Below are 24925 nucleotides of genomic sequence, written 5' to 3'. Positions count from 1 at the left end.
TACAAGGGCTTATAGACTTCTAAAGGCGCATTGCCTGAGCATCTTTCCTGTTGAAATATGGCCTTATTCAAGTCTTATTGCTTACTGTGCAGTCGGCCAATAAATAAACCAGTGTTTGCAAGTGTGTTTATTTTATAGATGGTGTTTCTTACCAAGCAGAGATAAATTCTAATATATCACTCTATTTTGATATCTTTTTAGTTTGAAGTGACTTTCTTTTACTTCTAAAATGATCACATTGTCATTGTGTTTTAATGTCATGCAGCATTGACAGAAATTTTACTCCATATTGTATTACAGTTCCACCCCATGTGTCTTTTAGAGGCTGTGTACTAAAAAAATCAAAAATAATATATATGTCATAATTTTTTTCTTTTACCACACTTTTCAGCACCAGGCCCACCTCAGGGGTATGTCACATTTACTGAACTTGATTATGAGGCAGCGGGGACAGACAATGTGCGCTATCGGGATGTCACCTCCCCCATCAATGACTGCGATGTGGAGAGCAATGGGAGCAGTAAAGGTGGGTGCTGATGCAGACGGTTTAAGATGGAAGGAAAACCACTATAATTTAGATAATCGCACATTTTGGTTGGTGTACTGTTTACCTAAAATAACTTTTTTGATTTGAATTTAATGCTTTCACCTGACTGTGCTCATTATGTAAGACAGGGCTCGCAATCCAAGGATTTACTGTATATATGTTTGCCATTTGTAAAAAAACAAAACGAAAAAAAAAAAAACCACAAAGCTTTATTTAGTAATGCTGGCATTTGCTCTGTTTATTGGCGCACAGTTTAAAGGAGTTGTAAAGGCAGAAGGTTTTTTTATCTTAATGCATTAAGATAGAAGGCCTTCTGTGTGTAGCAGCCCCCCAATACTTACCTGAGCCCCATCTCTCTTCAGCGCTGTCCACGAGTCCCTTGGCCATCCGGGACTCTCCCCCGCAGAGGGGCGGGGCCGAACTGCAGCTCTGTGACTCAATATACAGAGCTGCAGCTGGGCTCCGGTGCCCCCATAGCAAGCTGCTTGCTGTGTGGGCGCTTGACAGGATGGCGGGGCCAGTAGCACCGAAGAGGGATCCGAGAAGAGGAGGATCCAGGCTGCTTTGTGCACAACCAACTGCGCAGAGGTATAACGCATGTTTGTTATTTAAAAAAAAAAAAAAGAGACTTTACAATTACTTTTAATTTTTTCTTTTAATGATGGGTCAATGTTAAACTTATGACGATATTGTGTTTTTTCAGAAGAGGGAGGTGTCAGTAGAACACGGAGCAGTAGCAGTGAAGGTGTGTCTCTAAACACTGGTGTGAGTAGTGAGGCCTCAGTTGAGAGCAATGAGGTACGGAGATACGGTCACTACAAGCATGCTCAAATTCTTGTAAGTTCTTTATACATCGTGCAGACACAAGTAAGAAGATGCTTATGCAGCTTTGTGCTGATTTTCATGCTGAATTGGTACATTTTCCAAGAGAGTACGTGATGGCTCAGCTGCCCGTGCAGACCCTTCAGGGGAATGTATGGTGTTTTACTTTGTATAGTCATCTATTTGTAACGGAGCGTGTTTAATATTTTGATTTTGGGCCAGCAGATGGCGCTTTAGGCTCAGTTTAACGTTTTCACAAAGGCATGTCGGGCTCAAATGAAACAGTAGGCCACATTTTTTAGGTGATGCAAAAGCCCTCCAAAGTATTCCAAAATATCATTCAGGTTACCACGGAAGACAGGGCTTAAGTATGATGAGATTAATGTTTGCCTGCCTTGTGATTTTTCACATACATATCTTTTTTTTATTGATTTTTGTAAGAAGTTTTACAAGTGAATAGTAATAGGCACAACAAAGAAACAAAAGCGGTCATGTAATGTTTGCATGTGGCAAAAGAGGAGTTGAGTGCAATGAAAAAAAATGCAATTAAGAAATGAACAGATGCCAGCGATTTAGTATGTTTTGGACGTGAGCAGTGTTTGGTGCAGTTGGCAGCAAGGGAGATATGTTTTTCTTGTCTATTGGAAGATTAAGGTCCCTATCACAGGGGGCAGAATCCATTCCAATCAGATCCCTTGTGGATCAGAGCAGAGCAGATGGATAATGCTAAAGCCCCTTTCACACGGGTATTCGGACCTGATTGTAAGGTCTAGGCATCCCTCTGGACAGAGCATAAGACCTCTTTTACATGGGGTGAATTTGGTTTCGATCAGCAGGGGATCTGCTCAAAGATTCCCCTGCCGATTGGAGACGAGCGGGCGGATGACACACCCGCTCTTCTCCAATCTCAATGTCCACTCAGTTTTTACACCGACTGCCCTCCGATCACCCTAAACAGAAGAGGATGGATCCCCTACCAATTTTTTTTTATTTTTAGCAGGCCGGATTGGACCCAGAGGTAGATGGGTATATAAACGGACACTAGTCTGTTTACACACGTCTGTCCAAAGGGATGCCTAGACCTTCCAATCAGGTCCGAATACAGATTTTCCGACAGCTTTGTGCGACCGTGTGCATGCAAGACAAGTTTGGGCCAAAAGCCGTCTGATTTTTTTTCCGACGGATTTTGGCCCAAACTTGTCTTGCATACACACGGTCGCACAAAGCTGTCGAAAAATCTGATCGTTCTAAACGTGGAACACGTACGGTGGGGCAGTAATCAATAGCTTTTGTCTCGTAATTTTATTCTGAGCATGCGTGGCATTTTGTCCGTTGGAATTGTCTACACACGATCGGAATTTAAACGATCGGATTTTGTTGTTGGAAAATTTTAGATCTTGCTCTCAAACTTTGTGTGTCGGAAACTCCGACAGAAAAAGTCCAATTGAGCCCACACACGATCCTATCGGACATTTTCCGTCGGAAAGTCCGACCGTGTGTACAGGGCATTAGGGTGGTATGGATTATATAAGGGAAAAGCCTCAGGTTGTGGCAGTCAGAAAGGGAGCAATGGAGGTCTCTAGCAAATGTGGAGCAGAATCGGTGATGGGTAAGGGAGCAGTCGATTTGAATTGATACCAACTCTGATCAAGTTATACAGGTGCATCTCAAAAAATTAGAATATCAAAAAGTGCATTTTTTTTTTTCTTCAGTAATTCAATTCAAAAAGTGAAACTCATATAGTCTATAGATTCATTACACACACAGTGATATATTTCAAGCATTTCTTTTAATTTAGATTATGGCTTGCAGCTAGTAAAATTCAGTATCTCATAAAATTTCAGTATTGTGAACGTTCAATATTGTAGACTCACGGTGTCACACTCTAATTGGAAAATTAACTAAAAAAAAACTGTAAAGGTTTCCTGAGCCTTTTAAGAGGTCTCACAATCTGGTTCACTAGGTTACACAATCATGGGGAAGACTGCTGACTTGACACTTGTCGAAAAGACTGTCATCGTCACCCTCCACAAGGAGGGTAAGTCACAAATTGCTAAAGAAGCTGGCTGTTCAGAGTGCTGTATCCAAGCATATTAATGGAAAGTTGAGTGGAAGGAAAAAGTTTGGTAGAAAAAGTTGAGAGGATTGTGTAGCAAAGGCCATTCAAGAATTTTGGGGGAGATTCACAAGGAGTGGACTACGGCTGGTGTCAGTGCTTCAAGAGGCACCACACACAGACTTGTCCAGGACATGGACTACAACTGTCACATTCCTTGTGTCAAGACACTCCTGAACCAAAGACAACCTCAAAAGTGTCTTACCTGGGCTAAAGAGAAAAATGACTGGATTGTTGCTCAATGATCCAAAGTTGTCTTTTCAGATAATAGTAAATTTTAAATTTCATTTGGAAATCAAGGTCCTAGAGTCTGGAGGAAGAGTGGAGAGGCACAGAATCCACGCTGCATGAAGTCCAGGGAAGTTTCCACAGTCAGTGATGATTTGGGGAGCCATGCCATCTGCTGGTGTTGGTCCACTATGTTTTATCAAGTACAAAGTCAGCGCAGACAAGTAAAAGGATTGAGCCAGCAACTCTTTAGTCCATATAGCGATTTTAATGGTTGCATGAAGTAACAAGCAAAGTCAGCGCAGCCCTCTAGCAGAAAATTCTAGAGCACTTCGTGCTTCCCTCTGCTGACCAGTTTTATGAAGATTCTGATTTCATTTTCCAGCAAGACTTGCCACCTACCCACTCTGCCAAAAGTACCAATACCTGGTTTAATGATTATGGTATCGCTGTGCTTGATTGGCCAGCAAACCCTCACCTGACCTAAACCCCATAGAGATTTTTTTTTTAAATTTTTTATTATTAAATACATTTTCCCTTCTTCTCAGAATCTTAATTAGGTGGTTATTAAGGGTAAAGGGGGCAAGTGAAGTTCCTGGGGTGATGTCTGTCTCTCTCTGAGCTGCATACAGCTGTACATGTTTATACTGCTTTGCCTTATTTTATATTCACATCTGTATTTCTGTTCCAGGATTCTGACCTGGCTGTGGAAACATCTAGCAGGAAGCATGGCAAGATGCACTCCAAAGGCAGACAGCGCAATGGAGATGTCCACAACAACCCTGGGCCCTCAAACTGCAGAGTCTCACAGCCTGATCCAGATATTCCTTGCTATACCGGGCCTAAGGTACTTTTACAAAGAGTACTTAAAGAGGACTTGAACTGTGGAACCTGGGATCAAAAAAGGCAGGCAGAGGACAAAGGACTACAACCCAAATTCCAAAAATGTTGGGAAGCTGCGTAAAATCTACAAAACAAAACGCAATGATTTGCAAATCTTGTAAACCCATATTTTCTTCTTGTCAAAAAGGTTTATTGATTTTTACATAAGACCTAGAAACAGGCAGAGAAAAAAAAAGGAGAGAAAAAGAAGCCATCAAGTACATGTGTATACAAGACAGTGATTTGGGCAACCAATCTTAACAAATTAAGCCCTTGTACACACGGTCGGACATTCCGACAACAAAATCCATTGGATTTTGTCCGAAACTGGTGTTGCATACACACAGTCAGACAAAGTTGTCGGAAAATCCGATCGTACGTAACGTGATGACGTTATTTCGTTACGACGGGTCTACGTTCAGGCTAGTAGCCAATAGCTTTGGTCTAGGAATTTGATCTGAGCATGCGTGGCACTTTGTCCGATCGGAATTCTCTACACACAATCGGACAAAGTCCGATCAGATCATGTTGTCGGAAAGGTTTATAGCCCAGCTTTAAAACAGACGGAAACAGTCCGATGGAGCCTACACACAGTCGGATTATCCGACAACACGGTCCGATCGTAAATTTTTCGTTGGAATGTCCGACCGTGTGTACAAGGGCATAAGAGTTACCAGCAGTAAACAGAAAGGTGCTGGTTGGTAAAGTCAGCTGACTAATATAGCAAAGTTGGTACCTTTTTTTAAATATGCACTAGAGAAGCTGACCTAAGTGATTGCAATCCAATGGTAAAAATCAGTGTATGTAACAGAGGGCAATAGGTATGAAAACCAAGAAGGGTAGAGAGGGGAGAGCGAAGGAGAACTAAAGAGAGGAGATGGGGGTGGGTATAGAACGGATGGATCATTTAGCAATAAAACCCAAAAAATAACCCTGCCTGGAAAGTTGGGGGAGAGAAAAGGCAAAGGAACAAATGAAAGAGGTAACTCTTGGGAAGGTAGTGCAGTTCCAATTCCCAAAAAAAAAAAAAGGGGGAAGGCTTACCAAGGCATTAATACAGTGTCGTTGAAGTGTGGGAGTAAACAATGATTAACCTAAGGCCACCAAACTTTCTGAAATTTGCAAAGCTTATCATTTTTCAATGGCTTCCATGTTATCATGAATAAGGGCCTTATTGATCATATGTTTAGCTTCAGCCGCAACCAAGGATGGAGTTTTCCATGCTTTGGCAATGGTTTGTTTACCAGCTGTAACAGATTACATTGATTTTGGGTAAACTCAACTGGTTTTAGGTTTAGAAGAGCCATTGTTGGATCTGGCTGGATGGTCTCGGGAGCTTTTGAAGCCATTGCAAAGGATTACTTTCCAGAAGTTTTAGACTACAGGGCAGTCCCCCCACACATGGAGATGCGCGCCTAGGTCTGAACAGCCACGAAAGCTTGCCGCTGAATAAGAAAGGAACGTATTTTGCAATCCTAGCCGGGAACTAGGTACCAGTGGACAAGGACCTTCTAATTTGTTTCTACTGCTAGAAAATTAGTCGAAGATTTGGTAGCGGCCCGAATACCAGATCAATCTGCAATATCAAGTGTGCGCCCCAAATCCTGTTCCCATTTGGCAACATATGATGGTGGTCCAGCATCCGGTTTAACACTCAATTGTTTGTAGAGAATTGATATAAGTCCTCTTATATTAGGGTCAAGGTATGGGTAAACACATATTTTATTCACCATGGGAAACATCAAATGTTTTAAACTGAGAAAATTAACCATTTTAAGAAAAAAAATAAGGTCGTTTTTAAATTGATGGCAGCAACTTGTCTCAAAAAAGTTGGGACAGGTACCACAGTGTAGCATCTCCATTTCTTTTAACACTCTCTCTAAATGTCTGGGAAGTGAGGAGACCATTTTCTGGATTTTTGGGAGTTGAAGGTTGTGCCATTCTTGTCTAATATAGAATTCTAACTGCTTGGCAGTCCTGAGTTTTTTTTTTTTTTTTTTTTTTTTTTTTTGTCGTATTTATTTTTGTTTCAAGATGCAACAAACATTATCCAGTGGTGAAAGGTCTAGGCTGCAGGCAGGCCAGTTAAGCACCCAGACTCTTCTACTATGAAGCTATGCTGTTGCCACGATGCAGTATGTGGTTTAGCATTGTCCTATTGAATTATGCAAGGCCTTCCCTGAAAAACACATTGTATGAATGGGAGCATATCCTGCTCTAAAACCTGGATTTACAGTATATTTCTGCATTGATGCCTTTCCAGATATGCAAGGTACCCATTCGATACACACCAATGCACCCCCATTGAGAGATGCAGACTTTTGAACTGAGCACTGATGACAAACCAGAAGGTCCCTCTCCTCTGTAGTCCAGAGGACGTAGCACCCATGGTTGCCAAAAATGGCAAATTTTGATTTGTCTGACCACAGAACAGTTTTCCACTTTTCAACAGACAATAAATGAGCTTTGGCCCAGAGAAGACGACCGCATTTCTGGATCATGTTCAGATATGGCTTTTTTTGCACAATAGAGGTTTACCTTGCGTTTTGGGATGTCACAAAGAACTGTGTTCACAGACCGTGAACCAGGGCTTATACTCAACCATGTTGCTGATCTGTTGCCAACTAACCTAATTAGTTGCAAAATGTTCTTCCAGCTCTATCCATTTTTCTTTTTTTTTTTTTTTTTTTTTTGCTCTGTCCCAACTTTTTTGAGATGAGTTTCTGCCATCCATTCCAAAATGACCTTATTTTTTCTAAAAATTGTATACTTTCTCAGTCTGAAATCTTTTTAGATTTGCTTTCTATTGTGAACAAAATATGGAGTTTGAGATTTACAAATCCTTGCATTATGGCGTGTTTTATTTATTTTTTAAATGTAGCTTTTATACAGCGTCCCAACTTTCTTGGAATTTACCAGTATTGTCGGCAGTCTCTCTGCAGCTAATCTCCCCCCCCCCCCCGTGAATAAATTGCCTTACCTTGTTTTGTACTTTGTCGCGGTGTGCAGGTGGCCACCTTGGTAAAAGTAGAGTTTTGCTTTTGTCAGAGCAGCTTCCCTGGTGACCTGATATCTGGTAGTAGGACAAAAAAGCACAGTTCCACAGAATGAATTAATCAGGGGCAGGGAGATCTTTCCAATGAAGGTCTTCAGATACAACTTCATCTTCAGCACGGAGAACTGAGCAACACAATAGTGACATCACACAGAAATAGAGCTAAGATGCTGAAAATACAGGGAGTGTTCAGCTGTCTTTCAGGAGGAATTCAAGACAAGGGGTATATGTTACAGGGTACTGCTTATGCAAAACTAACATTTCTAGATGTTCCCAGAAACAACCAAAATCTTCACCTTCCTTTCATGTTCACGTTACAAGATAACTACCTTTGAACCAAAAATATATATATGACCCCCTCCCCCCTCCCTACTCCTCATCAGCAGTAAAATGTCAGACCTTAGATTAGACATCTGCTTTTCTCGCTGCCATCCAACGATAATGGTGTAATCATAAGCAGAAGTGAGTGGGGCTTTCCTCTGCAAATGTCAAGCCATCAGTTTGCTCCTGTGAGACTACGAGACCAAGAGGTGGAGCATGGCAATGCACTGTCACATGTGTGGAAAGCTTTGCTGCTTCTTATTAGGAATGATCTGTGATCAGGTATATGTACTGATTGTTTTGTCACATTATATAATACCAGTGAAACTTTAGATTGTAAAGAATATCTAATGCCAAATCCTTTTTTCTTAACGTTTGTAGTAGAAAAGATCTAAAACCCCTGCCAGACTTTTTTTTTTTTTTTTTTTTCTTTTGCCAGGTTGGAGACAATCTCCCTTCTAGAGAGCTGGCATTAGAAAGTGTCCCCATGAAAAGACTATTTCTAATCTGGTGACAACTCATAATTTGTATTTCCCATAATTGTCAATCCCAGTAACAGTGGTCACCTGGAGAAAACATGTTCACATTCAAGGTGGATTGGGGAATCTACCCGCTGCTATATTGTACTCTGATAATGAGAAAACACCCCCACTGTCAAAATGCACAGATTAACACTACAATCATTGGCTGCAGCAGCTGATCAAGCAGCTCTTCTCCGTCAGAATTCAATTGATAGTTTGACTTCTGTGACCACACATAGATTGAAATTTGGCTGGTCCCTGCAGAACCAGACAAATCTTGATCTATCTCTGGCCACCTTTTAGACTGCTCTTTGTAGTCCTTTAGACCAGTGTTTCTCAACTCCAGTCCTCGGTGTCCATTCACACAGGGGCAACTCGGATCCGACTTCAGGTTGCCCCTAGTCGCCTCAGGTCGGACAACATTTAAAAGTCAATGAGAGCCGTCTTAATGCACACTACTGAAGTCGCTCCGACTTCAGAAAAGGTTCCTGTACTACTTCAATCCGACTTGTAGGCGACCGGTACCCATTGATTTCAATGGAGGTCGCCTCCAAGTCGGATCTCCGTCTATACGGAGGCGACTCTGACAGAATTATCAGCTCTCAAGAGGGAACTCCACGCCAAATTTATGAAAAAAAAATTTGGCGTGGGTTCCGAGAGCATACCAGGCCCTTAGGTCTGGTATGGATTTTAAGGGGAACCCCTACGCCGAAAAAACGGCGTGGGGGTCCCCCCAGATCCATACCAGACCCTTATCCGAGCACGCTATCCGGCCAGCCAGGAAAGGGGGTTGGGACGAGCGAGCGCCCCCCCTCTCCTGAGCCGTACCAGGCCGCGCGCCCTCAACATGGGGGGGGCCGCCACGCGGCCCCCCACCCCAAAGCACCTTGTCCCCATGTTGATGAAGACAAGGGCCTCTTCCCGACAACCCTGGGCGTTGGTTGTCGGTGTCTGCGGGCGGGGGGCTTATTGGAATCCGGGAGCCCCCTTTAATAAGATTGTACCCCATACTCATTCACATAGGGTGGGGGGCCATGTACCCCTACCCATTCACCTGTGAAAAAAAGTACAAAAAAACCACAGGGTTAAAATAGTTTATTGCACAGCTCTAAGGGTCTTCCGTCTTCGGGGGTCTTCTCGCCGGACTCCTCCGCCATCTTCTGCTACCTCTTTTTACTAGCGGAGGAGCCCGGCACTCTTCTTCCGACTTCGGGGGTCTTGTCCCCCTCTTCGGTTCTTCTTGCCGGGCCACCGCGTCACTGGCTACAGTGGGAGGGACCAAGATCTCCCTCTGATGTCAGCCAGGGAGGTCATGTGACCGCTGTGCTGGCCGCTCAGCCCCTCCCACTTTAACCCTTAGATGGGGAAGGAGAGTGGCCGGGAGTCACGTGGCTGGCCTGAAGAGATCTGAAAAGGGTATTTACATGCTTAGGTTTCAACAAACAGTTACTGTGTGTTATGACTGCATAAAAGAGAGGGTCTGGCAGTGAATTTTTTTTAACAGTTTACTTTGTTACTCATTGCGGCGGTGGGGGGTAGCGGAGACGGCTCAGCCACATGAGCTGACAGGCAGGGAGGGGAGGGGAGAGGAGAGGGTGGCAGATGACTGAGTCACGTAAACTGACCACAGTGATCTGGCATCAGCAGCCATGATTATCATGGTCAGTACAGCCAGGATCAGCTAGATTTTTTTTTTTTTTTTTTTTTTTTTTGCGGATTAGACAGCACAAGCACTCTGCTGTGCTGTTTAATCTGCTATAAGGGAACCGGAGCTTTTTTTTTTTTTTTTTTTTTTTTTTTTTCGGGTTACAGCCACTTTTAACATATTCCTAGTGCTGAAGTTGGGTGGGATTGAATGGATCGTGGTTGGCATTCCATACCACTCAGTTTTGGCACTGGGAACATGTTGACATCGCTTTTGTAGTCTCAGAGACTACAAATGGCAGTCTAAAGGTGGCCATAATGGATTGAAATTCTACCGATTTCAGCAGGACCTGGCGGAATTTCAATCCATCTATGGCCACCTTTTAGACTGCTCTTTGTAGTCCCTGAGACTACAGAGGCGATGGCAACATGTTCCCAGTGCTGAGGCTGGGTGGGATTGAATGGAACACAGCTGGCATTCAATCCCACCCAATTACATTTGCCCTCCCAAGCCATGCTTTGACATGCAGTTTCTGAATTCAAGCAGCATCTACCACACAAGCCCTGCACAGAAACTCCCTGAAACAACGCAAATCCAGAGGAATTATGGGACATGTGATTTCAGGCGTTTACATGGGTAGCATATAGGAAGTTTTCCAGGTGCCCTTGACTTGCAGACAGCCTTGTATAGGAGGAATGATGTCACAAGTACTGTAAACTGCTGCATAGGGTGATACAAGCACACAGGGAAAAAATTACATTTCAGATGTGGCAGTTGAGAGATGGAATTTGTCTTTATCGTACATCACAGGGCACACAGATTCTGCTTGAATACAAGAGGGTTATGGTGTTCTCTACAGGTGTTTGGATACTGGCAAAAAAAAAAAAACAGAAGTCTCCCTCCTAGGCGTAAACCCCCCCATCCCCCCCCCCCCCCGGTAGGCAGTACTTCTTCTGTTTTCTTGCCACTGTCTGAAGGTGATGGGGTCGCCACAGAGGTTGTGACCCATTGTATTCTGAAACTGCGGGCGATTCGCCTGGCTGTCCTGTATTGCTCAGCAGCTGAAAAGTCTCCTTTTGATAGTTCAGTCAGACAAATCTAGAGTTGTGCCATACATAACTCCTCAAGGTGGCACCAGATGTTGGTTGGCCCAGGAGGAAATGATCTCATCCCGTCTTGGACAGAGCTTCATCACAATCCAGGAGTGGAAAATTGGCAGGCAGACTTCCCCAGCCATCAGTAGTTGTCGCAGGAGGAGTGAGCTGTCCCCTGGGAGATATTCTAGGAGATCTGATGATGGCAGGGCACACCAGATGTGGAGGATTGTCCCTAGAACCAGGGATTCTCAGGCGTTTGCAGTGGATCATTTGGTTACTCCATGGGACCAGTTCTCGCTGATTTTATGCCTTTCCTCCGCTACAACAACTTCTTCTACGTCCTACTCCATAGAATTTGTGTGGAGGGAATACCGGTGATTCTGATTGCCCAGGAGAATGTACTATTCTGACATCATCAACATGTCAGTTGACAGTCCTTGGGTCTTTCTGGATTGTTCCTGACCTTCTGTCGCATAGTCCAATCTTCCATAATTCTTAATGGTTACTGGCTTCGTCCTTGCAAGTATGTTGTGGGTCATATCTCGGCCTTCCTCCAAAAGCGGGTTGATTTGCAAGTAGCCTTGAGTATGATCCAAGGTCAGATTTCAGCTTTGTCAGTCTTTTTTTAGCTGCTGCTTGTGATGAACGCGGGTGTCAGATCCCTGCCCTCCTCGCTAACTCACGTTGAAGGACCGGCCATCCTCACACCACTCTGTCACTTGCGTAACAATGCCACTCTCAGCTGCGCCCAGCACAAAGATTTTCCAGCTTGTGGGGCCACAATATAGGTGCGAGCAGTCTGAGAGCGATTGTCAGTGGGCTACTTACGCAATTAACCCTTTAACTGCCACCACGACCTTTGATTAGGAAGGGTCAGGACTTCCTTCAGTTTAGCAATACCAATTATGATTTTAGCATAAGCATCTGCAACACGCACTGCTACCAAAGACAGGTCTGCTCAGAGGCCTTACTCTACAACAGTAGCGCTCTTCAAGAGGCAGGTTCGTTTATCGCTTGTATTAAGAGCTTAGAGAGCTTTTTAATATGTCCATATTATGGACATAGAGACAAGATTAACTCTTTTTAACATAAGGGTTTAATAATGAAAACGTCAAAATTGGTGAACATAAAATATTTACAGAAAAAAGATGTTTTAAAGAGATGAAGACAATATACAGCCGCAAAGAAATAAGGTAGAATTGGGGAGGAAGAATACTTGCAATTAATGTCCGAGGGTTGATCAGAGTTTGATCGATGAGCTGGGTAATCTGTTCTCAAACTTGGCAACTGTTCCTGCTTGGATGGTAAAAGGAGAAAAGATCATTGTCTTGGCATCTCCTCTTTTCTGTCAGATCAAAGGGGCGTTGACAGTGACCAAGTGACCAATCGTCTGGTCATCTTGTTTAGGGATTGGTTGTTTGGAGGTCTCTACATTCATGACCATGTCCCAGGTACACTTTGTGATACAAATTTATATCTCTGCATCTCTACTGTTTACAGATTGTGAATATCTATATTATTGATCAGCGTGACATTTGCTTCAAAACAAATATAAAATGCCAGGTCTCCAATGTCTAGGTTACCTAGGAGTAATAAGGGGTACCAGTGATTTCCCATATGATCTGACATAAGGGTGTCTGGACTTGAAACGTTACAAATTATCTGAGGAAGCTAAATATGTCCATATTATGGCTGTGCTATCTTGGAAGTTATGAAATTTCAGAACTATCCCATTTAAGCTTTATGTGCATTAAGGTATTTATGACCGGTATCTGTTGGTTCTCTGGATTGAGAGGGTGACAGTTTTAAGATAGGCCTGGACATCCTGCCAGGCCCACATTAGCTGTTTTTTATTTTATTTATTTATTTATTTTTTCAGGCTTAGCCTGATTCTGCTTTCTCTATGTTGAGATAACAGCTCTTTTGAATTATAAAGCCTAAAAATTCCTGGAAATAAGGGAGGAGGGAGGGGGTTCAGATTTCTACTGCAATGTTTAACTGTTAGCCAAAGCTGTAATGGCTGCCGTAAGGTTCCCCGACAACATGGCCGCTGGCTACAGCTTTTCATGTGTCCAGTACGTGATATCATTACACTTCTTGCTTCTCATTTCTTCGTGCATGCCTTTTTACAGGGTGTCGCATGGTTTTTCTCCTTTAAATCAGGGTACTTTTGTTCCCATGGGATCTTAATTTGGTTCTTTCTGTTTTTACAGCAACCTCAATTTGAACCCATTTGAGATCTTGCCTTAACCTTCCTCATAAAAAGAGCTATGTTTCTGGTGGCCCTTTCCTGCAAGGAGCTGTTTCTGGTGCTCCACCGTAACAAGGTGCTTCTTCATCCTTGGCCATCTTTTTTGCAGAAGGAGGTTTTGGCCCTCCATCTCAATCAGGACATTGTCTTGCCGCCTTTTTGTCCAAAACCTCAAAGCCAGGGGACAAGGCTTTGAGGTTTTGGACAACTTGGATGTAGTTCATGCTATCAGGAGTTACCTGAAGTGGAATTCGAGTCCTGAAGTTGGATTCTCTGTGCTCACCGAGGGTCCAAAGAAAAAGGTCACACAACTACCAAGTCTACTATTCCCGGTGGATTAATTTGCTTATTTCTCAAGCCTATGGTTTGGAAGGAAAGGTTTCACCTTTTTTCAGTAATGGCACATTCTACCAGGAGTGTAGGTGCCTGTTGTGCTATCCACCATCAAGCTTCAGTAGATCAGGTTTGCAAAGCTGCTGCCTGGTCTTTGGTTCACACTTTTACAAGTTTTACCAGCTGGATGTTAGATCCGCTGAGGATGCTACGTTTTTGGTTATGGCGTTTTGCAGGCTGCTGCATGAGGTTGTTCCTGTTTTTGTGGGGGGGGGGGGGGGCTGTTGGCTGTTGTTGTTCTCCCCCCCCCCCCCAATGTTCAGTGCTTTGGGACATCCCTGTCATAGGGGTTCAAGAAGACTCTGTGCCCTGTTATATGAAAATGGGATTTTTGCTTTACCTGTAAAATCTATTACTTGGAGCACGTCACTGGACGTAGATCCTACTAGCTTTTGGTTTATGGCTTGCTACAAAACCTGCCTATCAGGGAAGGGTTATGGCTAGGAGGGGACTTCCTGTCTATTTTTTGACAGTGTCAAGTCACCTGCAGATGGCACTATAACCCCGTCATGTGAATCCAAAAAGATGCGCGGGGGAACATTTACTAAAACTGGTGCATGGTAACCAATCAGCCTCAGCTTGTTCAATTAAACTTTGACAATAAAACCTAGAAGCTGATTGGTTACTATGCACAGCTGCACCAAATTGTGCACCTCCTTTAATAAATCCTTCCCCTCTGTGTCCCATGAGGTACTCCAAAAAAATGGATTTTACAGATAAATCAAAAATCCTATTGTGACAGTGAGATAATTCCGAAATTGAGATGTAAAGAAAAGGTTTGACTCTCAATACACTTTTTGAGTATTGGTCCACTTATACCGTATTTTACTTTTTGTATCTGATTCAGAAGTTCTTAACCTTTAATCTTCTCCCATTAGGACCTGGCAGAGCTGCTCGAGCAGATTGGCTGTTCCAAATACCTTCCTGTATTCCAGGAGCAAGATGTGAATCTGCGGATCTTCCTCACTCTCACAGAGCCTGACCTGAAGGAAGTGGGCATCACGTGAGTGCCGTGGATTTGGCTTGCGAGAGGGGTGACTGTGGCCAAGCTTAGAGGCTGGAAGGGCAAATATATATTCTGGGACTTGACAAAAAGCTTTATCTACTCTCATTTCACAATAGAAGACTGGGGTGTTAACCACCTTTTTTCACCTTGAGGACCAATTGGAGCTTTGTAATCTAAAGTTGACATGTAAAGTTGAACTAAAAATGCATGCATTGGCACTAACAGAGCCATTTTTCTTAGCTTTTGCCTTGGTTTTATGTTGGCGATCTCTGCTGCTCACTTTATATAGCTATCTTTTTATGAAGTCCCAGAAAATAATTCCTGTATGTTTGCATTGTAGCTTGTTTGGACCAAAGAGAAAGATGACATCTGCCATTGCTCGCTGGCATAGTTCTGCCCGTCCTCCAGGGGATGTCTTGGAACAGGCCTATGCTGATCATTTGGAAGCTGAGATGCAAGAGTTGGCCATACAGCTCCACAAGGTAATGGTGTATCGTTTGAATAAAGCAGTTAAGTGTTACAAAAGATTACATTTTTTTTTTTTTATTATTATTTATTTATTTTTTGACGTTTTCATATTGGGCTAACTCCATAGAAGTGTGAAGAAACGGAGCTCTTGAAAGGACAAGTTGATCAGGAAAGGGAACTCCGAGCCGTGGCTGAGAGCTGCCTCATGGAGCAGGAGACAAAGTGGAGGAGTGTTCGCTGCCAGTTGGAAGCCACATGTAACCTGGCCACGGAAACTCAGAGGGCAGTCACTCAGCTCAGGTACTTTTGCATCTCTGCCAAAACCAAAGACCAGAAAAAAATCTCTCAACCAGTCAACACGGGTTGTATCGGGCTATTCAGATCTACCATTGCCTTATCCAAAGATAAAAAATATAATGGGGACGCAGACATGTCTGGTTGTACAGTATGAGCTCATTTCTCTGCTCTTTCCTCTGATCTGCATGTTTTTTGCCCTGCAGCACAACTGCCTGGCTCCTTTTATTGTTTCTCTGCTAGTTTCATCTCTCCTGTACATGGACTTCAAAAAGCGAATGCTTCATTAAAGTGTTACTAAACCCACAATAGTAAAATCAGTCTGTATATACAGTAAATCATGCTTGTGCTACTGTGGAACCTAAGGGGTTAATCCTCTGCATTGCGTAAAAGGCTGTTTGATCCTGTCTTCTCTGATCCTCCCCTTCTTTCGCTGTCCCCAATTTATCTGCTGATAGAACAGAGCCTTGGCGTCACTCTGCACATTCTCAGATTGATTGATTTTATTTCTTGGGAGGGTGCATGTGATCACCACAGGGCCAATCCACACTGTCCAGACAGAGTCAGGGTCCTGCAGCCTCATAGGACAGTCAGTGTAGAATGAAAACGCCTCCTACAAGCTTTAACCAGACACTGATGGAAGTCACAAGACTGCTATATACTGCTGATGGGGGGGGGGGGGGGGGAGGAGGAAAGGTATTTTGCGGTTTATATTTACTAAAATAATTGCATTTCCGTGTTTTGTGTACTGTGGGAGACCAGATATAGTTAATGCAGGGTCCTAGGTTTAGTAACACTTTAAAATGTAGCCACTTGCACTGCTTTTCTTTTGTTTAAAAAATAAAAATAAAAAAATTACATTCAAGCATGTATTATTGAATGCAGGGCTACATTACTATGTAAATTTTATATCTGTCTGGATTTTAGCTTTAAGTTAATAAATGTATTGTGTAGCAGTTCTATATGTTAAAAGCTAAGTTCACCTTTTAGGAGCATGTTGCATTGTCCTAAGCACCCACTTCCAACCCCCCAGAGCGAACTTTTGGCTTCATTGCTGAACTAAAATGTATATTGCTAAAACATTTGATTTGCTAATGATTTTTTTTTTTTTTTTATTTTTTTTTTTTTTTTTATACATATGTCACAGGAATTTCCAGGAAGAGCTATCTCATCGCCTGGGAAAAGCAAACTCCATAAGAACATGTACAGCTCCCTCCAGACCAGCGGGTAAGGTGTAGAGGCATGACACAGCTTATATAATGACATGGGGATTTAGATGGAAATACGGAGTGAATAGGTGTGAAGAGTCAAAGATTATGTGCACAATGGAGCTCACAAGCCCTAGACTAATTGGTGAAATCTAGAACCCACCAGAGTCTTTTAAATGGAATGTGCACTATATTGTGTTTTTTTTTATTTATTTTTTTAATACAATTTCTTTATTCTGTTCATGACTGAAACAAATACAATTTTTATGGATTATAAAAAACATAAATGTATGTGGATTTTTATTTTTATGGCCAGAAGGTGGCAATACAAGGCCTTTTTATTAGCATTATATCACTGATTGTAACTACAGAGACTTGAAAAAGTATTCATACCCCCTTGACATTTTCTACATTTTGTCATGTTAAAACCAAAAACGTAAATGTATTTTATTTTGATTTTATGTGATGGACCAACACAAAATGGCACATAATTATGGAGTGGAAGGAAAATTATAAATGTTTTTTAACATTTTTTACAAATATGTGAAAAGTGTGGTGTGCATTTGTATGGCGTTTGTATGGCGCCTCCTTTCACTGCAATTTCAGCTGCAAGTCTTTTTGGGGACATCTCTACCAGCTTTGTACATCTAGAGTGTGACATTTTTGCCCATTCTTCTTTGCAAAATAGATCATGCTCTGTCAGATTGGATAGAGCACATCTGTGAACAAGAATTTTCAAGTCTAGTCACAGATTCTCAGTTGGATTTAGGTCGGGACTGGGCCAGTCTAACACATGAATATGCTTTGATCTAAACCATTCCATTGTAGCTCTGGCTGTATGTTTAGGGTCGTTGTCCTGCTGGAAGGTAAACCTCCGTCCCAGTCTCAAGTCTTTTTCAGAGTCTAATGCCACGTACACACGACTGTTTTTTCCATCCGAATAAACACCGGTCTTTCCGACGGAGTTCCTCTGAAACGGACTTGCCTACACACGATCACACCAAAGTCCATTTGTTTTGAACGGGATGACGTATGACGGGACTAGAAAAGTAGTTCAATAGCCAGTAGCCAGTAGCTGCCCTTGCGTCGCTTTTGGTCCGTGGCAATAGCAGACAGACTAATGGTTTTCCCGATTTTAGGAATTGATTCCGTCGGAAAGATTTAAAACATGTTCTATTTCTAGGTCCGTCAGAATTTTGGAAAAAAAAAGACTGAAGCGCACACATGATCAGAATATCCGATGAAATGATGCAGTCTGACCTTTTCTGCCGGAAAGTCTGGTCGTGTGTATGCAGCATAACAGGTATTCTTCTAAGATTGCCCTGTATTTGGCTCCATCCATCTTCCCATCAACTCTGACCACCTTCCCTGTCCCTGCTGAAGAAAAGCATCCCCACAACATGATGCTGCCACCACCATGTTTCACGGTGGGGATGGTGTGTTCAGAGTGATGTGCAGTGTTCGTTTTTTCCTTTTCGGACAAAAAGTTAAATTTTGGTCTCATCTAACCAAAGCACCTTCTTCCACATGTTTGCTGTGTCCCCAACATGACTTCTTACAAACTGCAAACAAGACTTCTTATGGCTTTCTTTCAACAATGACTTTCTTCTTGCCCCTCTTCCATAAAGGCCAGATTTGTGGAGAGCACGACTAATAGTGGTCCTGTGGACAGATTCTCCCACCTGAGCTGTGGATCTCTGCAGCTCCTCCAGAGTTACCATGGGCCTCTTGGCTGCTTCCCTGATTAATGCTCTCCTTGCCCGGCCTGTCAGTTTAGGTGGACGGTCATGTCTTGGCAGGTTTGCACTTGTCCCATACTCTTTGCATTTTTGGATAATGGATTGAACAGTGCTCTGTGAGATGTTCAAAGCTTGGGATATTTATTTTTATAACCTAACCCTGCTTTATACTTCTCCACAACTTTATCCCTGACCTGTCTGGTGTGTTCCTTGGCCTTCATGCTGCTGTTTGTTCACTAAGGTTCTCTAACAAACCACTGAGGGCTTCAATGATCAGCTGTATTTATACTGATATTAAATTACACAGAGGTGGACTCTATTTACTAATTAGGTGACTTCTGAAGGCAATTGGTTACACTAGATTTTAGTTGGGGGTATCAGAGTAAAGGGGGCTGAATACAAATGCACACCACAGTTTTCAGATATTTATTTGTAAAGAATTATGAAAACCATTTATCCGTTTCCTTCCACTTCACAATTATGTGCCACTTTGTGTTGGTCTATCACATAAAATCCCAATAAAATACATTTACATTTTTGGTTGCAACATGACAAAATATGCAAAATTTTAAGGTATGAATTTTTTTTCAAGGCATTGTGTAAAAAGCCTGAACGTGCAATCTAAGGCATCCTGAATGATTGCTACTGCCTAAACTACAAACTAACATATTGCTGCTTTAGTGGTAAGATTTCCCTTTTACTCCCTCCCTGGTTACAGCCTTCTCACTAGTTTATGTTTGTATTTGTGTTAATATAAGAATGTTTTCTCATTTCGGTTTCCCCAACTCCAGGTTATTTTCTTTTCTTAAAATGGTTCCTAGGCAAATTTAAAATAAAACTGCTCTGGCTGCAATACTCGCCTCTGATGTGAGGTTGTCCCCTGCAGTACTTTTTCTTTGCCACAAGATGTCCTCAATTCTCCATGTTAAATGACACCCAGCATCACCCAACATGGAAGATTGAGAACATAATGCAGGGTGTCATGGCCCTGCTCTATGAGGGGGCATCACCACAGTATCCTTCATGCACTGGGCACCACTGACATAATCGTGTCAGCACTGCCCTCTGCATCAGTGAGAGATGCCCAGCGTGGCAGACAGGACCCTGAGGTGTTGTGGGACCGACTTGAAGAATAAAATTATTACAAGTGGGTGACACATTGAAGGGGGGGGGGGTGTTTCAAGGGAGGCTTGGAGGCTTGGAGCCCAGAGTAGGGCTTTAAGTCTCTTTGCATTATGTTCTGTAAAAACTGGTACTTTGCTGCAGGTTTCAATAATCCTTCCTGCATGTCTTTGTCAGGACCTCATGCTGGAAATGGACCCTCACCCAAGTCTATGAGCATGCTGGAGCTGTCGTCCTCGCTGGAGGAAAGCACTGTCATACTGGGTAAGGATTTGCCTATTTGTGGTCTGCTGTCACCTGGCTATAGAAATACTCACAGCTTCTTCCTTCTACAGAAAAGGCAGTCCGATCTGTACAGGAAAACCTGGAAAAGCTGAGATCATCAGATAAAGGACGACACAAATGGCCAGACCCCTGAGTGATGAGGTAAAGAGACTGCCATAAGACAGCCAAAGTCTACAAACCCAGAAGTAGCCTAAAGCTAGCCATACACGTTACAGTCTGACTTGTAGTGTCTCTGTACTGTCTCCTTTTAGATATAACAAATTAAGCTAAGTTAAAGAGGAAGTAAACCCCGGCTGATTTTTCTTATTTTTTTAATTTTCACATACAATAGCTCATTACAAGGGATAATAGATTGAAATCTGCTGAAAACGAGGTCTGTAAATACCTTTATTTAGGCTCTTTGCAATCTCTTCATTTCCGGGTATTGGCCGCGCCATTGTTTGTGCTGTTTGCTGAATCTGTTCTGGACGTCACTTCCGCCCTTACTCTGTTTCACTTTCGAAATCTCGCGCATGCGCCATAGCACCGTATCAGGAAGGAGATAATCAGAGCATCGCAAGACTTCTCCTCTGTGCTGTTCAGAGGGGAAGCTCGTCCGTAGAAATGTCCCGACATGCAGGGAATACAGAAACGGCACACTTTAGGTGCCGTTAATGAAACATCCTACTGCGCAGTCGCGCATGACGCCATTTTCGATTACAGAATGATTTACATGGAAACTGCAGCAGTGAGTACACTTTCACAGGCAGCGATCAGCTGCCTGTGTTATCTACATTTATGAAGAGCTAAAGTTGTCTCGGAGGGTTTACAACCACTTTAACATTTAGGCAGGCTCTATACTTTGTGGTTGGTAGATCTAAAGGGAATTGTAATATGCATGGTCGACCTAACTCTTTAGACACAACCTAGAAGTAGTCTACAGGCACTAAAGGGGATCCAGGCACCAGGGCAGAGAGTGATAGTGCGGTGGTGATTTACTCAATGGTCTGGTTATCAGTTTAGCCCTTGTTCACATTGACTGTGGCTTTGAAATTGTGCGACTTTATCTGAAATAGCACAATTTCAAAGCCACATGTCAGTGTAACTTTGGGTGCGGCTTCATGCACAGATGTCTATGCAAGTCGCACCCAAAATCGCCAAAAGTAGTGCAGGAACTACTGAGAGTTTCATTAAGCCCCATTCACATTGAAGCAACAGGTCATGAAGATTTGACAGGTCAAATCGCATGACAAGCCGCAGCCTATTGCCGACAATCACTCCACTCAAATCAGTGCTACGCCAACTTTGCAGTGCCACACTGATTTGAGCGAAGTTATTGTGGGCAACTGGCTGCGGCTTGTCATGCGATTTGACCTGTCAAATCTTCATGACCTGTTGCTTCAATGTGAATGGGGGCTTAAGGAAACTCTCACATTAGAATACAAAGTGGCACCTCTAATGTAATGGGTTTTCTTATATAGAATGACTTTGGGTCTTGTACAATAAGATGTCTAAAGCCCCATACACACTATCCGTTTTTCTGCTGAGTTTTTCCCTTCAGATTTACCAAAACCATATAATATGAGGTCAAACCTTTAAGAGTTTCAATTTGTATGCAATCAGGCAGGCCCTTGCACTGCATGGTTTTGGTAAACCTGAAGGAAAAACTCAGCAGAAAAACTGATAGTGTGTATGGGGCTTAAAGGAACATTATTATAATAATAATAATCGTTCCAGCCATGCAAAACTGATATCCATTTGTGGTATATCTAGTAGAGTTAAATTGACAGTTCTATCTCTGGGACTGTACTGGTGAGATCGCTGGGTCTGTATACATGCTGCGGCCATTATGAGGGCTCCCACCTGCTTTCTGGAACCTGTATTGTATAACGAAGTGGCACATAATTGTGAAGTGGAAGGAAAATGATAAATGGGATGTCAAAATTGTTTTTACAAATAAATTTGTGAAAAGTGTGACATGCATTTGTATTCATTTTTTTATTTTTTCCTAACTTCACAATTATGTGCCACTTTGTTGGTCTTTCATATAAAATCCCCAAACATTTTTGTTTTTTTGGTTGTAACCTGACAAAATGTGAAAAATTTCAAGGGGTATGAATACATTTTCAAGGAACTGTATTATGTTCATCAGCTTCATTGATTCTGTATGAATTTTTTGGTTAATATTAATATGTCCCTTTGGTGGTTTCATTAGACACAAAAGACAGAGGTTATCTTGTAGCCAAGAAGAAGCAGTGTTTTTTTGTAATTTATTACAGAAGAAAGTTCAGCCCGGAGTTGAACTTATTTTTTGAGTAGTTCAAATAATATTTTAATGTACTGTAACCTTCCAAGTTTTTTTTTTTTTTTTTTTTTTTTTTTTTTTTTTCTCCATTCAGACTAGTTAGACAGATTTTGGCTGCTACACTTTGCACCTCATCATTGTACTTTGCACTGTTTGAATAAACAGGTTTTGATTATTTAAACTGACCATTCTTTCAGATATTTATATCCATAGCAAAAATAAATTTCTTGCTCTGTCTTCCAGGGGTCATTCTTACTATACCTCAGACGATGGGTGATGTTTTCCACCCCGAAGATGACAAACCCCAGGGCATGGTGCCCACAGTAGCCCCGACACTGCTCTCCTCCGCTTGGCGGGCCTTCTGGAACTGGGCACCTCTTGGTCCTTGGGTTGATGGTGTTGGACTGCAACTCACGGTGATAATCTACTGAAACGTAAGGCAGAAGACGCAGCAGTGAAGGCCAACAATCTTGATGCTTGTTGATGGAAGGGACAGGGATGGTCTACAAGACTGTTTGTTTGAAAAGTCTGTCTAGCCTAATTAAGAATTTGGTTGCTGGATAATCCTCATTCTGCAAGTGGCAGATTTTAAATGAGTAAAACTGCATTCCTTTTGGGGACTCCTTTTTTTTTTTTTTTTTTTTTTTTTTTTTTATCAGCACTCTGTTTCAGACACTTGATGATTAGTAGCCAAATATTGAAGGGTGACAAATATTCCGGGGTATGTACGCATTGTCCCCAGGACTATCTCCCGACTCATGTTTTCAGTTCCTTAAAGCAAACCTGTGCTTTGATTGTGCAGGGCAGTTAAACTTGTTCCCCTTAATGTTACATACAGTTTAAAGTGATACTAAATGTGAGGGGGGGAATTTTTGTTAATTATTTTTTTTTTAAAGCCCAGTGCAAAAAAAGTGAAACCCAAAAGGTGCACATGGTGTACACATGGTCCTCCCTCGAAGAGAAGGGACCCGTGCCCTGATCCCCCGGGGTGTTAGGCTCCATACAGGGACTGGGGTGCTTCACATGGTCCATCTGGCTGAAACCAGACTGAGCCTGTTTTCTGGGAGGTCTGCCAAGACAGACCAACCCAAGTACTAGGTGGGGCTCCCCTGGAGTGATACCCAATGAGAGAGGGTGAACTAAGCCAGAAGGCCATGTCCACCCCCTCCCAAGACTTTCAGGGCAGGCCTGAGGACCTATACCCTAACTTCTGAAACGTGATGGGGGGGGGGGGGGGATACACTAGCTAGTGTTCCCTTACAATGCGCATATATATATATAATTACACCTCGGCCTCCTGCTCTAAGATGGCAGGTTGGCAAGCCCAGATCACGGGTTGCTGACCCACCATCCCAGAGCAGCAGTTTTGTGAATGAAGCCGCTGGTAGTGCAAGCAAGTGGCTGCGGAGCAGAGCCACATAAGCCAATGCTTTCTGTATAGTGCCCGCTCCTGTCACAGGTGGAGTGATACCAAATGCACTCTCCCTAGGACAGCACCAGCCAGTGATACCAGAATGCAAGATGGCTATTTAAATGTAAGTTTACGACTAAATTCACAGTATAATATATGGATATATCTGTTTTGCAGTGGTTACTGGGCTGCTTTCAAACTGATCCGCAGGTACAGTCCAGCTGCGGTTTACCTGCATTGAGCCATAGACTTCTGTTATTACCTGCGGGTTTGTTGTGCATTCAGAAAGTGCGCCAAACTTGCAGGATATAATAGAAGTTTATGGCAGCTAACCTGCAGAAAATCCACAGGTTCACTGCGCTGCACCTGCGGTTTGGGCAAATCGCAGCGCATCGGTGTGAAAGCAGCCTTAGGCCCCTTTCACATGATTGGTCCGACCCAATCGGACTTACTATTCACCTCTATGGAACAGCAGATGTCAATGGACTTGTGTCTGTTTACACTCGTCTACCTAAACAAAAAAACTAGAAAGGGATCTGCCCCCTTTCATCTGGGCGAATCGGATTGGATCAGAGGGCCCACAGAGTAGAGTGAGCTGTGTCAGTGGACACGGACCTGTCATCCTCCTGCTCCACTCATTGTGGCCCGCGACCGGTTACCAATTCACTTAAGTGGCCCTCGCTCTTCAAAAGGTTGGGCACCCCTGCCCTATTGATTCAAACTATATAAACAAAGTGCAGTATCATGAATGACCTCTAGATGTCCCTAGTAGATTAATTGCAATGAGTGAACGTGCAAAATATATAATAAAAACACGTATTACTCTAAAGTGCTAATAAACAAAAGTGCATTGAAATTGCCCCCTAATGTTTTCAGTGGGTGACAAATGGTAAAAGTGCAATGTCCGAAGAACTCAATTATAATATTTAAAGGTGAAAAAATGTCCAAAACATTTCATCCCATAGTTTTTGCAGTGGTGCATATGATTCCATAGATCCAACAATCAAGTACCTAAATCTTCCTCCACCAACACCGGTTACACAGCCTACTAACCGGATATATATGACCACCGTTACAGGAGTCACATACAACAAATGGGTACAAGGTTACTCCAGCTGTTCGCCTGAATTGCTCAGCAGAGAGACCTCAAGAAGCAGATCAGATTTTTTTTTTTTGCTATAAAATCCATGCAATAAAAAAATCAAAATCAAATTTCTTCATAAATGTAGG

At 42.7% G+C, this 24925-nt stretch overlaps 1 protein-coding gene across 3 annotated transcripts in view; it reads left to right on the top strand.

The window, feature by feature from the left end:
• ANKS3 (ankyrin repeat and sterile alpha motif domain containing 3) overlaps window positions 1–24551 on the top strand; it is a 61684-nt gene extending 37133 nt beyond the window's left edge. For 2 of the 3 annotated variants that reach the window (XM_077449279.1, XM_077449281.1), the window contains 10 exons: window positions 392–526; window positions 1251–1384; window positions 4405–4560; window positions 14757–14881; window positions 15225–15366; window positions 15480–15652; window positions 16794–16873; window positions 19893–19979; window positions 20051–20141; window positions 22528–24551. In XM_077449279.1, the coding sequence (XP_077305405.1) occupies window positions 392–526; window positions 1251–1384; window positions 4405–4560; window positions 14757–14881; window positions 15225–15366; window positions 15480–15652; window positions 16794–16873; window positions 19893–19979; window positions 20051–20133 (1115 nt within the window). In that variant the 3' untranslated portion in view covers window positions 20134–20141; window positions 22528–24551. The remainder of the gene's footprint in view (window positions 1–391; window positions 527–1250; window positions 1385–4404; window positions 4561–14756; window positions 14882–15224; window positions 15367–15479; window positions 15653–16793; window positions 16874–19892; window positions 19980–20050; window positions 20142–22527) is intronic. The other variant, XM_077449280.1, reaches the window with a different exon arrangement.
• The last annotated feature ends 374 nt before the right edge of the window (window positions 24552–24925 follow it).

This window comes from Lithobates pipiens, unplaced genomic scaffold (assembly GCF_037356315.1).
Source record: "Lithobates pipiens isolate NorthernLeopardFrog02 unplaced genomic scaffold, aLitPip1_a1.2 Scaffold_22, whole genome shotgun sequence".
Lineage (NCBI taxonomy): Eukaryota > Metazoa > Chordata > Amphibia > Anura > Ranidae > Lithobates > Lithobates pipiens.
This window is presented reverse-complemented; position numbering and strand designations above follow the sequence as displayed.